Here is a 17,248-nt window from a genome sequence, read left to right on the forward strand (position 1 = left end):
CCGCCCACCCTGGAGGCCCCTCCCCTCCCGTCGGAGTCCCGCCCGCTGGCGCGGGGGCCAGGAGTGCTCGGGGGATTGAGTTGCAGCCGGGGTGGTGTCGGGGTTTCCCGGCTCAGCACATTCTCCCCTACTCCCCCCAGCCGCCCCGATATTAATAGCCCTGCCGCAGCCCATCCAGCTGGCTCAGAGCCGTTCCCCATGCCCGGGTGTCTCCCTTCATCACCCCAGAAAACATGCAAAACAGCTCGGCGCCTCTGTGTTCCTGACTGTGAAATGGGGATAGGTCTCTGTGTCCCACCAGCGAGGTGCTGGAAGAGGCTCACGAGGAGCTCCAGAGGGCAGCCTCTAGAGCGGCCCGCGGCCACTATTATTATCGGCCTTTCTATTGTGGAGAGGAGGAAACAGACTCAGAGAGGTCCCGTGGATTTCTCAAGGTCACACAGCGCCCCAGCAGCGGAGCAGCAATGCAAACCCAGGATCTCCGCCGCGAGATCCACCCCGGCGCCCCCGAGTCCCGCAGTTCCCGGCTTCAGGACAACCCCTTGCCAGGTCCAACCCGAGCTCCTTCACCCCCATCCGGCCCCTCCCTCCTCACCCATATTTAGTGCGAATTCGATCTGGGGCTGGGCTGGGCCCTACTTAATGGGGCCCGGGTGTCCGAGAGCGCGCCGAGCGGAGCGAAGCCAGGAGCCCGATCGAGATGATGATGGTTATGCAGCCCGAGGGTCTGGGGGCCGGGGAGGGGCGCTTCGCGGGCGGCGGCGGGGGCGGCGAGTACATGGAACAGGAGGAAGACTGGGACCGCGACCTGCTGCTGGACCCGGCCTGGGAGAAGCAGCAGCGGAAAGTGAGTGCTCGCCCATTTCCTGACAGCAAAACCGAGGCCTGAGAGGCCGGGCGGTTTGTCCTGGGCATCTCAGCAGTGCAGGGGCAGAGCTTGTCTTTAACCTAGAGTGCTAATCCCCAGCCCAGGCTCTGCCCATCAGCTGCCTGCTGTCCCCAGGGCTGAAGGAGAGGGCTGGGAGCCCTCAAGAGGGGTTTAAAATGACAAGAGAGTTTCTGGGCTCCCCACCCCCACCAGGGTTCATTCCCCTGGGCCCACTGCCCCACTTCTGCTGCTGAAAACAGGCTGGGCAAACCCCAGGAGATCCAAGTTAGGGGGTTCAGGAAGAAGAATCTTCTTCTAGTTAAATATTCCCAGACCCCACCCTGAAGGCTTGCAGTCAGGCAACTAGTGGACTTGGGAGTGTGGGGGTGGTGAGAAGGGTCCTCTCAGACCCCACCCCACCTCGTCTCCGGGGTGGGGTCCATAGTCGCTGTATCTCATTTAACAATTGAAGAAACTGAAGCCCAGAAAGAGCACAGACAGGCCCCACATCACAGACTGTCAGACATCAGGAGCCCCGCAACCTGAGGATCTTTACCCTTTTCCCCACCCCCATTCTTTCCCAAGATACCCCAGGCATGGGGCCCTGAGTCTGCTGAAAAGGCCATAGGTCGGGGAGGAGGGGAGACCTGGGGCCCCTTACGCAGTAACCTGACTCTCCAGCCAGATGGACACTTAGTGCTGAGGCAGCACCTCGGGGGCGCCGAAGAGGGGCACAGGGGCAGCTGCTACCCAGGCCCAGCCCATTGGGCACTCAGGGCCCCTCCCTCCCTGAGCTATTTTCACTCCCAGACTTTCCCAAGTAGAGGGGGCAGGACACCTGGGTTCCCAAAGGGAAAATGATCCAGGCCAGAGGGAGAATACTTTGGAGAGTGGCAGGCCAGGGGCAACCAGGAGGGCACTATGAGGCCATTGGACCCTGCTCAGCATGTGCCAACACTGTACGACTCCAGGAGAGGGCAGGGTACTGGGGTACTCAGTGGAATTTAAAGGATCTGAGAGTCCCAGAATTTAGAATCAGAGTACTTCTGCTGGGTTAGATGACAGGAGATGACCCCAAGCGCCGAGAGGCTCCGCTGACTCGGCTGGGGTGCCCTGGGTGACAGGCCTCCCCTTAGGCTCCCCCTGCACCTGTCTCCAAGCACGGCTGCAGTCCCAGGTTCGGCAATTTCCCGGTGGTGTCATCCCTGTCCTTGGCTCCAGCTGCCACCTGTTCTGCAACATCTCCTATCCCTACCCCCACCCACCCGGGCCTCTCCGAGATCCAGGTCTGCGTGCCCCCCATATGACACGTGCCAGTCTGTAACTTGCCTTTGTCACCTAACAAATTATCAGGAACATCTGTTCATCCCAACTTGCAGTCACCATCTCATCTACTCATTCAATGGCTGCACAGCATAGAGGATCTGAAAATCAATCAGCATCCCTTGTAGTTGGACATTTGGCTCATTTCTTTCTCGTCCAGCGTTGTTTATTGCAAGGTGGTAATAAACATCCTTGTGCTCAGCTTTAGCCCTGACCCCTCCCTGTTGCTCTGTGCTCCCTTTCTCCCCAGTGACTCCTCCATCCAAGGGCTTCCTTCACACAGTCTTGGAGCAGCACGCTGCCTCCTCCCACCTGATGTCCTACCATGTGCCAGCGCTGTTTCAGGTGCTGGGATTCGGCAGCAGACAAAATAAAGCCCCTGCCATGGGAGCTTACATTCCAACATTTCTGTCTCATCCATCCAATCCTGCCTTGTCCCCCACACTGACACCCTTCCTCTCTTGCCCTGATCCCAGTGACTGCGTCCTCACTTCTGCCTTCTGCCACACCAAGCCATTCATCTCCACTCTGCAACCAGCATGGACAGTTCTGCCCACCTCCCTCCTGCCTGAGGCTTCCCTGACTCTCTGTTGCCCTCCGGATCAAATTTTAACTCCCCAGCTTAGCACCCAAGATCGCGCATGACCTGGCCCCTGCTGCCCCTCCGGCCTGCCTCTCACCACTTATACCCCAACAACCCCAGCTCCATTCCAGCAGTGCCCAGATCCTTGTAGTCTGACAAATGTAGCAAGTGTTTCTCACAGCCACCGAGCACTTGCCTGCATGGCAGCCCCTGCCTGAAATGCCCTTGCCTGCCCTTCCCTTCCTGAATAATTCCTGCCCATCACAGCTCTGATCAAATACTCGCCTTCCCCAAGAGGCCCCCACCCTGATCCGCAGCGTCCCTCCCATAAGTTCCTTGGCAACCTCTTACAGCGCTTCTCAGACCAAAATGACTCTTGGATGGACTGTGAGCTCCCTTAGGGCAGGAACCACATCTCATTAAGAGTCTTGTTTGGGCCGGGAGTGGTGGCTCATGCCTGTAATCCCAGCACTTTGGGAGACGGAGGGGGGCGGATCACCTGAGGTTGGAAGTTCGAGACCAGCCTGACCAATATGGAGAAACCCCATCTCTACTAAAAATACAAAATTAGCAGGGCGTGGCGGCACATGCCTGTAATCCCAGCTACTTGGGAGGCTGAGGCAGAAGAATCACTTGAACCAGGGAGGCAGAGGTTGCAGTGAGTAGAGATCGCACCATTGCACTCCAGTCTGGGCAACAAGAGCGAAACTCTGTCTCAAAAAAAAAAAAAAAAGAGTCATGTTTGGCACCACCCAGACCTGCCTATCCCCCTGCCCTTTCCAAACTCAAAGTATCTTAGACTCCAGGGTTGGAGGGAACTGTGGGAAATCTAACTGCCCTATTCAGTGCTTAGGTTCCCATCAACTTGTACTCAGTGTCTACTTACATACCTCCAGTGATGGAAAGCTCACTCCCTTTCCTTAGCAATGACAGCCCCTCAAGTATTTAACGCATCATCTTCCATGTCCAGCTCCCAGGGCATCTGGCAAGCTGGTCTGAGGAAGGAAAGGTGGCTGAGGGGAAGAATTCCAAATGGCTCCCAGGGCCACCTCCCAGGAGTATCTGCTTTGTGGTGTGGGGATGCTCTGAATCCAAGAATCCTGCCAGGTTGGAAGAAGAAAGACCTGAGACATCATAGATTCTGATCCTTTAATTACACAAATGGGAAGACCAAGCCCCGAAGAGGGAAAGGGGCTGACCCTAGATCACAGAGCATGAGTGGCTCAGTTGACCTTGGAGCCCACCCTGACTCTACCAAGTAGTCTATGGAAAGGCAGAATTCAGGACCTGAAGGGCGGTAGGTTGGCAGAAACTTGTGTACCAAGTGTCGTGTCACCCCTATCCCCAACAGACACACAGCCCTGTACCATCCCTCCCATCTCAGAAGGAGGCTGAGGCTGAGGCTGACTTTTGGGGAAGGGGTGGGCAGTCACCCCCAGAAATGAGATCAGACCAGGCATGGTGGCTCATGCCTGTAATCCCAACACTTTGGGAAGCCAAGGCAGGAGGATCACTTGAGCCCAGGAGCTTGAGACCACTCTGGGCAACATAATAAGACCGAGGCAGGAGGATCACTTGAGCCCAGGAGCTTGAGACAAGCCTGAGCAACATAGTAAGACCGTCTCTCTCTAAAAGAACAAAATGAGATCAGGCTGGGCCCGAGTGCCAGCTGATGCTCCAACAGCCCTCAGAGTCCTTACTCATGTAGGGTCTACTTGGAGGCCAATTTACAACAACCCTAGAAGGTCAGTAGCACTGAGAAAACAGAAACACAGAGACAGTCCCTTAGGCAAAACCCTGAGGGCCAGATGTGCTTCAGTCCAGGAGTTTTCAGATTTCAGAAAGGCAATATCACCCTGCACTGGCTCCTATGGTTCAAAACCTCAGAGGGCCCCACACTTTGAATGTGTTAACATTTTCTAAGGGCCCTCCAGTGTTTAAGACCCCCAAGGCTGGGGTGCTGGTGGCCGGGTGCCCCGAGTCTGAACTGGGACCTGCATGGGTCACAGACCCCATTTCTCCCCTCTCAGGAAAATGAAAGCTCAGAGAGGGAAAGGGACTGGCCCAGGATGCACAGCAAGTCAGTGGCTGAGCTGAGCTGAGACTTGAATCCAGAAATACAAGGCTCTGAGACCTACCCTGACTGAAGAGACAGGACTGTGCCCCACATCCCCCAGAGCCAGTCGTAGGGTTTGAGTGCTGTCCTCTGCCCCCAGACCTTCACTGCCTGGTGCAACTCACACCTGCGCAAGGCAGGCACCCAGATAGAGAACATCGAGGAAGATTTCCGCAATGGCCTCAAACTCATGCTGCTCCTGGAGGTCATTTCAGGTGAGGATGGCAAATCAGTGCACCTGGGCCCCAGGACCCAGGAACATCTGGACAGCAGGGGGAATAGGGTGGCGGAGTGTTGGACGGGACTTGGTGGGGAGGGGAGAGTTTGCGGACAATAGCTTCAGCTGCCTCTCATGACCTTTGGCCCTTGGCCTCTCCTCTTAAACCCAGGTGAGAGGCTGCCTAGGCCAGATAAAGGCAAGATGCGCTTCCACAAAATCGCCAACGTTAACAAGGCCCTGGACTTCATTGCCAGCAAGGGGGTTAAACTGGTGTCCATTGGTGCTGAAGGTGAGGAGGTGGCAGGAAGGGTCTTGGGCAGGGCACGGGGGCCTCTCTTGACATCAGCAAATCACCTCTGTGAGCCTCAGTTTCCTCATCTCAGCAATGAGAATAATCCCTGCCTCGCAAGAGAGCCTGTAAAGAGCCAGTGTACCAGCCAGGCACGGTGGCTCACGCCTGTAATCTCGGCACTTTGGGAGGCCGAGGCCGGTGGACTGCTTGAGGCTAGGAGTTTGAGACCAGCCTGGCCAACATGGCAAAACCCTATTTCTACTAAAAATACAAAAATCAGCTGGGTGTGGTGGCACACACCTGTAATCCCAGCTACTTGGGAGGCTGAGGTACAAGAATCGAATGAACCTGGAAGGTGGAGCTTGCAGTGAGCCGAGATCACACCACTGCACTCCAGCCTGAGCAACAGAGCGAGAGACTCCGTCTGAAAGAAAAAAAAAAAAAAATGCCGGCCAGGCCTGGTGGCTCACACCTGTAATCCCAGCACTTTGGGAGGCTGAGGTGTGGGGCTCACGAGGTCAGGAGATCAAGACCATCCTGGCCAACACGGTAAAACCCTGTCTCTACTAAAAATATGCTGGGTGTGGCGGCGCGTGGCTGTAATCCCAGCTACTTAGGAGGCTAAGGCAAGAGAATCATTTGAACCCAGGAGGCCGAGGTTGCAGTGAGCTGAGATCTTGCCACTGCACTCCAGCCTGGGTGACAGAGCTAGACTCCGTCTCAAAAAAAAAAGAAAGAAAAGCCAATATACCCAAAATGCCAGCTCAGCCCCCGAACCCTAGTAAGAGTTCAGTGAAATAATTGCTAAATAACAAGCCAGGCATGGTAGCGCTGTAGTCTCAGCTACTTGGGAGACTGAGGCGGAAGGATTGTTTGAGCCCGGGAGTTGGAGATCAACCTGGGAAACATAGCAAAACTCCATCTTGGCCAGGCACAGTGGCTCACGCCTGTATTCTCGCACTTTGGGAGGCCAAGGCAAATGGATCACCCTGAAGTCAGGAGTTTGAGACCATCCTGGCCAACATGGTGAAAGCCTGTCTGTACTGAAAACACAAAAATTTGCTGGGCATGGTGGCGCACACCTGTAATCCCAGCTACTCGGGAGGCTGAGGCAGGAGAATCCCTTGAACCTGGGAGGTGGAGGTTGCAGTGAACCAAGATTGCACCATTGCACTCCAGCCTGGGTGACAAGAGAGACTCTGTCTCTCTCTCTCTCTCTCTCTCTCTCTCTCTCTCTCTCTCTCTCTCTCTCTCTCTCTCACACACACACACACACACACACACACACAAAGAGAAAACTCCATCTCAAAAAATTCCCAAAACCAACCAACTAAACAAAAAAATAGATGCGGGCCAGGGGTGATGGCTTACACCTGTAACCCCAGCACTTTGGGAGGCCAAGGCAAGCAGATCATGAGGTCAGGAGTTCGAGACCAGCCTGGCCAATACGGTGAAATCCATCTCTACTCAAAATACAAAAATCAGCTGAGCATGGTGGCATGCACCTGTAGTCCCAGCTACTCGGGAGGCTGAGGCAGAAGAATTGCTTGAACCCGGGAGGCAGAGGTTGCAGTGAGCTGAGATCACACCACTGCACTCCAGCCTGGGCGACAGAGCAAGACTCTGTCACCCCCCAAAAAATAGATGCAGCTGGGTGCAGTGGCTCACGACTGTAATCCCAGCACTTTGGGAGGCTGAGGTGGGCAGATCATTTGAGGTCGGGAGTTCGAGACCAGCCTGGCCAACATGGTGAAACCCCATCTCTACTAAAAATACAAAAAAATTAGCCGGGTTTGGTGGTGCAGCCTGTAGTCCCCGCTATTAGGGAGGCTGAGGAAGGAGAATCACTTGAACCCAGGAGGCGGAGGTTGCAGTGAGCTGAGATTGCACCACTGCACTCCAGCTGGGGCAAAGAGGGAGACTCCATGGGAAAAAATTATAATAAAAAGAAAAGAAAAGAAAAGAAAAGAAAAAGACGCCAGACATGGTGGCTCATGCCTGTAATCCCAGCACTTTGGGAGGCCGAGGCACGCAGATCACGAGGTCAGGAGATTGAGACCATCCTGGCTGACATGGTGAAACCCCTTCTCTACTAAAAATAAAAAAAATTAGCCGGGTGTGGTGGTGGGTGCCTGTAGTCCCAGCTACTCAGGAGGCTGAGGCAGGAGAATGGTGTGAACCTGGGAGGCAGAGATTGCGCCACTGCACTCCAGCCTGGGTGACAGAGCGAGACTCCATCTCAAAAAAAAGAAAAAAAAGAAAGAAAAAGAGATGCTTATTGAGCACCTGCTAGGTGCTCACCTACTAGGTGCCAGCCCTGAAATGGGAGACAAGGGCCAGAGGGCTGATCAGAGGGGAAGGTAAGCTAAGGCCAGATAGCACAGACCTTGAATGCCAGGCAAATCTGTCCCCTGACCCCTGCCCTGCAGAGATTGTCGACGGGAACCTGAAGATGACCCTAGGCATGATCTGGACCATCATCCTTCGCTTCGCCATCCAGGACATCTCTGTGGAAGGTGAGCAATGGGAAAGGAGGCTGGGGCCAGGTGCAGTGGCTGGGGCCTGTAATCCCCACAGTTTAGGAGGTCAAGGCGGGCAGACCACTTGAAGGATCGCCCAGGAGTTCAAGACCAGCCTGGACAACATGGTGAAACCCCATCTCTACAAAAAATACAAAAAAAAAAAAAAAAAAAAAAAGCTGGCCACGGTGGCATGTGCCTATAGTCCCAGATACTAGGGAGGCTGAGGTAGGAGGATCGCTTGAGCCTGGGAGGTTGAGGCTGCAGTGAGCCATGATCGTGTCACTGCACTCCAGTTGGATGACATAGCAAGACCCTGTCTCAAAAAAAAAAAAAAAAAAGGAGTGTGAGAGGGCTGACCTGGACTCCTTCCCAATGAATTCTCCCACCTCCCCCGCCACCTAGAAACCTCAGCCAAGGAAGGCTTGCTTCTGTGGTGCCAGCGGAAGACAGCACCATACCGCAACGTCAATGTGCAGAACTTCCACACCAGGTCTGTCAGCTGGTTACCAAATGTGTGTGGGCCTCTGTGGGGTACTGGGCATAGAGAGGAGCCCTCCCTGGTCAGTGAAGGGCACTGAGCTGGTCCCTGTCACAAGCCACAGGGAAGGAAAAGGTCACAGTTCCTGGAACAGTGTCTGAAAAGAGGGCTCAGAAACTGTTGAGTGGAATGGAATTGAATCCAGGAGGGTTCCAGTAACTCCTGGAGGAGGGAGTGTTTGAGACTTCCCTGGAAGGCCATTCCAGCCAGAGGGAAGCTGGAGGCCAAAAACATCTAGAAACTGGTCGGGCCTAAGCATGAGTGTGTGACGGAATTGTGATGAGCTAGCAGGAGATGGTCCAGATCTGGTCATGAAGGGCCTCAAACGCCAAGCTAAGGGATTTGTACTTTACTCCATTTTACAGATAAGGCTGTCCTTCTAGGGGGTGCTCCTGGGACGAGGGGAGAACGGGGCCCCAGCTTGAACCCAGGCCTGACCCCCCTCTTCTCTCTGTGCAGCTGGAAGGATGGCCTGGCCCTCTGTGCCCTCATCCACCGACACCGCCCTGACCTCATCGACTACGCCAAACTGCGAAAGGTAGAGGCCCCCGCCACCCCAGCCCAAGGCCTCTGCCTGCAGCTGACCTTTCACCCTCCTCCCTTACACCCTTCTAGGATGACCCCATTGGAAACCTGAACACTGCCTTTGAGGTGGCAGAGAAATACCTGGACATCCCCAAGATGTTGGATGCAGAAGGTGAGAGTGAGCTAGCCCAGGGGAAGACCCCACATTCTCCACACTGGGCCTGGTACAACCTCCACACCTTTGCACGGCCCTTTCCTCCTCCTGGGATGCTCCGACCGCCCCCACACCACTCCCTGGTCACAGTCCCCCTTCTCCAGGAGTCCTCTATCTTGTCCCATGCCCCATCCCCCAAAGAGGACCAGCCTCTCCCACCTCTCCCCTATGTAATGGCCCTACCTTCTGCCTCACATCCCAGTTACCTGGGTTACCTGGGATGTTGGTCCCCCAAGACTGGCAGCTCCCCTGGGGCACATCCTGCCTGTGGTCCCCATGCCTAGGCAAGGCAATAGTCAACTGAAGCAGCAAACACTTTCTGAGCATCTACTATGCATGATGCCCAGGCTGTGTGGGCACTGCTGGAGAAGAACTTTTTCTTGCCCTGAGGAGCTTGTGGACTTGGGGGAAAGACACACAGACCGAGGGAGGTATAGGATAGTTCAAGGCACGAGACAGCGTGGACCAGTCCCTCACGAGGGCCACAGTGGCTGCCCACTCACACTCACCCACCCAGTCCCTCACACTTTGCTCACCCCAAGGTGGGGAGATGGGGAAGTTGCTGAGCCCTGGGGTAAGGAGAGAGAGCTTCAAGGAAGAGAAGACACTGGGCTTGGGTGGCTGGCTGCTGGTGGCCATGACTGGATGCTTCCAGCCCTCCCACCCAGAGAGAGTTCTCTGCCTGGGGAGGGACCCCTGGCTTTGGCCAGTAGACACCGTGCTGTCCTCCCCTAGACATTGTGAACACCCCAAAGCCGGATGAGAAGGCCATCATGACCTATGTGTCCTGCTTCTACCATGCCTTTGCCGGGGCTGAGCAGGTAAGGCGGCCCAACTGCTGCTGCCTGGGCTTGTGGACCCAAGGGCCCAACCTTGGCTGTAGTCCAACATTGGAGGCGCCAGACCACGGAGGTTGGAGTGCCACTGTGCCAGCTGCACACACTCAGTCTTCAGCAGGAGCAGAGGACCCTGGTTTGGAAACTCCCTCCCTACCTAAAAGCCGTGCTCCCCCCATCCCTTTCCCAATTTGCAGAGACTCCATTCTTTGTTTGTTTGTTTTTTGAGACAGAGTCTCACTCTGTCACCCAGGCTGGAGTGAAGTGGCGTGATCACAGCTCATTGCTGCCTTGACCTCAGCCTCCTGCCTCAGCCTCCCCAGTAGCTGGGACTACAGGCACGTGCTACCACACCTGACTAATTTTTGTACTTTTTGTAGAGATAGTGTTTCATCATGTTGCCCAGGCTGGTCTCGAACTCCTGGACTCAAGTAACTCACCCACCTCAGCCTCCCAAACTGTTGGGATTACAGGCATGAGCCACCACGCCCAGCTAGGGGCTCTGTTTTTGTTTGTTTGTTTGTGTTTTGTTTTGTTTTGTTTTTTTGAGACGGAGTCTTGCTCTGTCGCCCCGGCTGGAGTGCAGTGGGGCGGTCTCGGCTCACTGCCAGCTCTGCCTGCCAGGCTCACGCCATTCTCCTGCCTCAGCCTCCCAGGTAGCTGAGACTACAGGCACCCACCACCACGCCCGGCCAATTTTTTTGTATTTTTAGTAGAGACGGGGTTTCACCGTGTTAGCTAGGATGGTTTCGATCTCCTGACCTTGTGATCCGCCCGCCTCGGCCTCCCAAAGTGCTGGGATTACAGGCGTGAGCCACCGCGCCCGGCGGGACTCTGGGTTTTAAGGGCTTTACAGAAGCAGTTTGCTTTAATGCCAGCCCTCTGCCCACTCCCCCCACAGGCAGAGACAGCTGCCAACAGGATCTGCAAGGTGCTGGCAGTGAACCAGGAAAACGAGAAGCTGATGGAGGAGTATGAGAAGCTTGCCAGTGAGGTGAGGCTGGGCTCCCACCGTGCTCTCCCCACCCCAGCCCTACTGGCTCTCCCAACCCTGCTAACCCCAAGCGTGGGACTGCAGAGCCTCCCTCTGCTCAGAGTAGCCCTGGCTTCCTCCCAGCCTCCTCCTGTCCATCCCCACCCATCACCTGCCCTTCTGCCAACCCATGCTCCTGGTCAGTCATTGATTCACTCATCATTCATCCATTTACTTCAGCATCGATCCATTCACTCGTATTTAGATAGTCACATGGCCCTCTGCTCTGTGCCAACCTATACTAGCCCCTGGACTCAGAAATCAACCATCCCACTTCTTCTCTGACTCATGGGGACTACCCCATCCTGCTTTCGTAGTTGTCAAAGTCACCCCCACCTACACTCTGGCCACAGCCTGGGTGTGGGTGGAGAGGGGTGGGTGAGCTGGGCAGGTCAGCTCAGAGCTGTCTGCCTTGCCCCTGCCTGGCCCTGTCAGCTGCTGGAGTGGATCCGCCGCACTGTCCCATGGCTGGAGAACCGTGTGGGTGAGCCCAGCATGAGTGCCATGCAGCGCAAACTAGAGGACTTTCGGGACTACCGGCGTCTGCACAAGCCGCCCCGCGTTCAGGAAAAGTGCCAGCTGGAGATCAACTTCAACACACTGCAGACCAAGTTGCGGCTCAGCCACCGGCCTGCCTTCATGCCCTCCGAGGGCAAGCTGGTCTCGGTGAGCTCTACACACATTCCCTAGGTGACCTTGGGGTCCGTATCCCATCTGTACAATGGGCAAACCGTGATGGAGCGCACCCCTGCCTGCTCCACAGGACATCGCCAACGCCTGGCGGGGGCTGGAGCAGGTGGAAAAGGGCTATGAGGACTGGCTGCTCTCGGAGATCCGGCGCCTGCAGCGACTCCAGCACCTGGCTGAGAAGTTCCGGCAGAAGGCCTCCCTGCACGAAGCCTGGACCCGGGGTAGGTAGACCTACCTCATGGGGCTGGACTGTCTCTTGGGGTGGAGATTGGTGTGCAGGGGCAGGAGGGGAGGTTCTTGGCAAAATGCACAGGACAAGGGTAGGTGCTCTGCAGGAAAGCCAGAGACTGATTTCTAGTCCCACCCTGACTTGCTGTGGTGCAACCTAGGCCTCTCTTTTGGCCACTGCCCCTCTGTGGGCCACAGTTTGTTTGTTTTGTTTTTTGAGACAGAGTCTTGCTCTATTGCCCAGGCTAGTACAATCTCGGCTCACTACAATCTCTGCCTCCCAGGCTCAAGCGATCCTCCTGCCTCAGCCAACCAAGTAGCTGGGACCACAGGCGTGCACCACCACGCCCAGTAACTTTTTGTACTTTTTATAGAGATGGGTTCTCACTTTGTTGCCCAGGCTGGTCTCAAACTCCTGGACTCAAGCGATCCACCCACCTCAGCCTCCCAAAGTGCTGGGATTACAGGCATGAGCCACCGCACACCCGACTGTTTTCTATAAACTCAGCCTTCCCCCTCACCCCCCAGCCCTGCTCTGGTCTTCTGTAGATCTGCTCTGACTAATTCAATTTAGCATTTTATTTTATATGTATCAGGTGTTCAAAGGTGAGTCCATTCCTCACCCTAACATCACTTATGTCATACTCAAAGTATACTGACGCTAAAATATTGCACGAGTCAAATATATTACTCTGGATAGAAACATCCATTCGTTGTTCTGTTGAGGATTTCTGTAGTGAACAAAGGAGGCCGGGTCAGGGGCTCATGGGGGTTACAGAATCGTTGAGAGCTATTTTAAGGTCAAATTATGCTAAAACTGTACCAAGGGCCCCCTGGACGTAGCTCGCTCAGGGGACGCTGATGTCATTTGCGGATCACGCCACGGAAGAGGACTTTCACCTACGTTATTACACCGACGCCGCAGAGCAAATCCCTAGGACGGGCTAAGCCGGTGCGATCGCCACCTTAGCAGATGAGGCTTCACGGTCACGCAGCCTGGAGCGCACCCCTGCCCCTGCCGCCACTGGGTGACCGGAGCCGGCATCTCTTTGAGCAGGGAAGGAGGAGATGCTGAGCCAGCGCGACTACGATTCGGCTTCGCTACAGGAGGTGCGGGCGTTGCTGCGGCGCCACGAGGCCTTTGAGAGCGACCTGGCGGCGCACCAGGACCGCGTGGAGCACATCGCCGCGCTGGCCCAGGAGCTCAAGTAGGCGGGGCCTCGCGGGGCCCGCCCCCAACACCCCCGGCCCCGCCCCGGTGGCGAGCCCCACCCTGATCCCCATTGCCCTTCTCAAGACACTAGGCTCTCCCGGGTTCTGTAACCCCGCCGTGGTACCCAGGTCCCATTCGCTCCGCCCCTCCTGGAACCCCACCCCCACCTCCGGACCCCGTTCTGCTGCTCACACTCTTCCCACTGGCGCTTGACCTGTCTCACTCCGTGACCTGCCCTCTAACCTGCCCGCTCTCTTCACCCGGCTTACTGCTCCAAACCCTCCCCATCAGCCTTGGCCTGGCCACGCCCTCTCATGAACCCGCCCCTTCTTGCGCAACCCCGCCCCTCCACCCAAGCACCTCCATGGACTGCAGCTAAGGACCCGCGGGCGCCCACCTGCCCAGAGGGATGCGCCGGTACCGCCCCTCTTGGAAAGCACCCAGCTTTACCCACCACCTGCCCTGACTCCCGCACGCCTTCACCCCCATCTGGGGAGCAGGTTCCAGCCCTGGGAGTGCAGTTAGGACATCTGGGCTGGGGCTGGCCCCACACTCGCCCTACTTCTCGCTCCCAGTGAGCTGGACTACCACGAGGCGGCCTCAGTGAATAGCCGCTGCCAGGCCATCTGCGATCAGTGGGACAACCTGGGCACCCTGACCCAGAAGAGGCGGGATGCGCTAGAGGTGGGGCTGGAGGCCGGGGAGCTGGGGGGTGGGTAGGTGGGTGAGGCCAGGTCTGCTGGGCAGGCTTCTCACCCACTACGCCCCCCACCTCTAGCGGATGGAGAAGCTCCTGGAGACCATTGACCAGCTGCAACTGGAGTTTGCCCGGCGGGCCGCGCCCTTCAACAACTGGCTGGATGGTGCCGTGGAGGACCTGCAGGACGTGTGGCTGGTACACTCTGTGGAGGAGACCCAGGTGGGTGCCAGGGTTGCAGGGGATGGATAGGATGACAGGAAAGCTGGCCCCAAATTCTGCCACCCACAACTTTAGGCTCCTGGGGCATAGGGATGGGAGGAAAACCCCGGTTCCCGAGTGCTGGGCTGGAAGACAGGAGGCCGGGGTTCTTGTGTCAGGACTGCCCAGGACTGGTGGGTGGCCTGGGGCACACTGCTGCCCTGTTGCTTGTGGTAAGTGGGGGACGCCAGCTGACACTTCCTGCCTGTCGTCCCCAGAGTCTGCTGACAGCGCACGATCAGTTCAAGGCAACGTTGCCCGAGGCTGACCGAGAGCAAGGTGCCATCATGGGCATCCAGGGTGAGATCCAGAAGATCTGCCAGACGTATGGGCTGCGGCCCTGCTCCACCAATCCCTACATCACCCTCAGCCCGCAGGACATCAACACCAAGTGGGATATGGTCAGTGCCACCTGCAGCCTTCCTCCCACCCCCTCCTGCATACTGTGACCACCCTGAAATCTCGGGTGGCCCAAGATATGGAGAATAAAGTCCATCTTCAGATGTGGGGTCTGCCACAGACTCCACGTGGGATTGGATAAATCGCCTTGTCTGTCTTGGGCTCATCTGTATATGATGAGCTGTAACAGCAGCATTCTCCTGTCAGGACTGATATGAAGTAGAATTAAGCCTTGTGTGTGGACATCTTTTATAAATCCACCCATATTAGTTATAAATGATGCCATCAGCCCCATTTTGCAGATGAGAAAACTGAAGCCCACATGGGTTAGTGACTTGCCCAAGAGCTTTCTCGTATATCCCAGACAAGTTGGCTCAAAGCAACAGGGGCTGAGGTTTGAGGGGCTGGAGCCCATCTCCCCTAAAGCCATTTCCCAGCCCCCAGAGCTGGCTCTGGCATAACTGCCCTCCTCCCAGGTCCGAAAGCTGGTGCCCAGCCGTGACCAGACACTGCAGGAGGAGCTGGCACGGCAGCAGGTAAATGAGAGGCTCCGGCGACAGTTTGCGGCCCAGGCCAATGCCATTGGACCCTGGATCCAGGCGAAGGTGGAGGTAAGGGCTGGGATAGTGGGTCCAACCTGGGGGGATGGGGCCAGGGCTGGGCCACAGGGAGTTGGGAGCCCTCATGCTGCCTGGGAACCCCTGCAGGAAGTGGGGCGGCTGGCAGCAGGGCTAGCTGGCTCTCTGGAGGAGCAGATGGCTGGGCTACGGCAGCAGGAGCAGAACATTATCAACTACAAGACTAACATTGACCGGCTGGAGGGTGACCACCAGCTGCTGCAGGAGAGCCTGGTGTTCGACAATAAGCACACCGTCTACAGCATGGAGGTGGGATCACACCCTCTCAGGAGAGAGGGGAGGCAGCACTGGCTGAGGAGGCCCAGGGAGATCACAGCTGGACAGAGCATGTGTGTCCCAGCAGAGTCCCCAGTTCAGCTTGGCCAGGTCCCTTAAGACCCAGCGATGGAAAGTGACCCTTCCAGAGCCACAAAGCCGTCCAAAACCAGGCCAAGATTGGCCATAGCTGGTTATCAAAAGACAGGGAGGACTGCTGGGGTGGGGGTGGGTTACTCAGTGGAGCCTCCAGATGGGGATGGAGGCCCAGTGAGGGGGAGGACTTGCCCAGGGTCATTCAGTGAACTGGATGTGGAGCTAGAGCCAGTGGCCAGGCACTGGCCGCCCACTGACAGTGGCCTGTCCCCTGACCGCCAGCACATCCGCGTGGGCTGGGAGCAGCTGCTCACCTCCATTGCCCGCACCATCAATGAAGTGGAGAACCAGGTACTGACCCGAGACGCCAAGGGACTGAGCCAGGAGCAGCTCAACGAGTTCCGAGCATCCTTCAACCACTTTGACAGGGTCAGCAGGGGCCTGGCCCTGTGGGGTAAGACACTTGGGGGCTGGTGGAGGCTGGAGACCAAGCCTGATAACCACTCACCCCCTACAGAAGCGGAATGGGATGATGGAGCCTGATGACTTCCGAGCTTGCCTCATCTCCATGGGCTATGACCTGGTGAGAGCTCCCCAGCTCCTTCCCAGGAGTCCCAAAGTACCCCCTCCTCTGTGCTGATCACCTACTGTGCACCTCCCATCTTCACATACACCATCCCCTGCATCTTCATTACATCCACACAGGGGCTAGCAAGGCTCAGGGAGGTAAACTCACTTGGACCCAGTTCTGTGTGGACCCAAAGTCTGAGCTTGCAACATTTTTACCTGTAGGGAAACAGCACTACAGAAACGGGTGTGGCCCTGGAAAAAAAATCAGGACCAGGGAACAAATCTGCTTCCTGCTGTGGGTAGGATGCAGATTTCAGCCTACCATAAAGGACTTCCTACAGCCAGGGCTAAGGTCTCTGGAGGAAGGGAACACCCTTGTTACTGGGGCTCTGCTAGCTGAGGTTGGACAGTCCCCAGGAGGGGACACCGGGAGCCCTCCTGGCTTTAGTGCTCATGGGCATAGTGCCTGGCCTCTATCCCTGCAGGGGGAAGTGGAGTTTGCTCGCATCATGACCATGATGGACCCCAACGCAGCTGGGGTGGTGACCTTCCAGGCCTTCATAGACTTCATGACCCGAGAGACAGCCGAGACTGACACCACTGAGCAAGTTGTAGCCTCCTTCAAGATCTTGGCAGGAGACAAGGTGAGTCCCAGGCGGTGGAGGGGCTGGTGGGCTAGGGCAGGGCACGGGACCTGTGGGTCCTCAACGCCTCTTCTCCCCAGAACTACATCACCCCCGAGGAGCTGCGGCGCGAGCTCCCTGCCAAGCAGGCCGAGTACTGCATCCGCCGTATGGTGCCCTACAAGGGATCCGGGGCCCCGGCTGGAGCCCTGGACTACGTGGCCTTCTCCAGTGCCCTCTATGGGGAGAGTGACCTTTGACCCCAACCACTGAGGTTCTCTATGCAAGATGGAGAGAGGGTGCACCCTGTGGCTGATCCCATCCGTCCCTCGGAGCAAGGGCCTGAGAGAACAGCCAGCTAAGTGCTTCTGAATAAAGATCCCTCTGTGGGTCTCTCCCCATCTCCTTTTAGTTCCTGAAGCAGAAGCTGGCCCCTCAGGCTCCTGGGCAGGACCAGCTATCCCACCTTGACCCGCCAGGAGTCCCTGCCATCTCTCCTCACCCCCGG

At 56.7% G+C, this 17,248-nt stretch overlaps 1 protein-coding gene across 3 annotated transcripts; it reads left to right on the top strand.

Moving 5' to 3' along the window:
* Positions 1-34: 34 nt before the first annotated feature.
* On the top strand, positions 35-17,136 carry ACTN3 (actinin alpha 3). 3 transcript variants are annotated; one of them, XM_004051591.4, is made up of 21 exons: positions 35-847; positions 4,991-5,105; positions 5,280-5,399; positions 7,832-7,918; positions 8,327-8,414; positions 8,922-9,000; positions 9,078-9,159; positions 9,937-10,022; positions 10,939-11,031; positions 11,506-11,736; positions 11,834-11,981; positions 13,046-13,196; positions 13,777-13,885; positions 13,980-14,120; positions 14,378-14,560; positions 15,035-15,169; positions 15,266-15,445; positions 15,830-15,976; positions 16,065-16,130; positions 16,603-16,761; positions 16,842-17,136. In XM_004051591.4, exons 1-21 carry the CDS (start codon positions 701-703, stop codon positions 16,998-17,000), a joined length of 2,706 nt encoding a protein of 901 aa, XP_004051639.1. In that variant the 5' UTR covers positions 35-700; the 3' UTR covers positions 17,001-17,136. The 3 variants fall into 3 exon arrangements, with proteins under 3 accessions (XP_004051639.1, XP_055210527.1, XP_063549324.1); XM_055354552.2 differs by having other exon boundaries at positions 175-549; XM_063693254.1 differs by having other exon boundaries at positions 668-847; positions 16,065-16,166.
* The last annotated feature ends 112 nt before the right edge of the window (positions 17,137-17,248 follow it).

This window comes from Gorilla gorilla, chromosome 9, assembly GCF_029281585.2.
Source record: "Gorilla gorilla gorilla isolate KB3781 chromosome 9, NHGRI_mGorGor1-v2.1_pri, whole genome shotgun sequence".
NCBI lineage: Eukaryota > Metazoa > Chordata > Mammalia > Primates > Hominidae > Gorilla > Gorilla gorilla.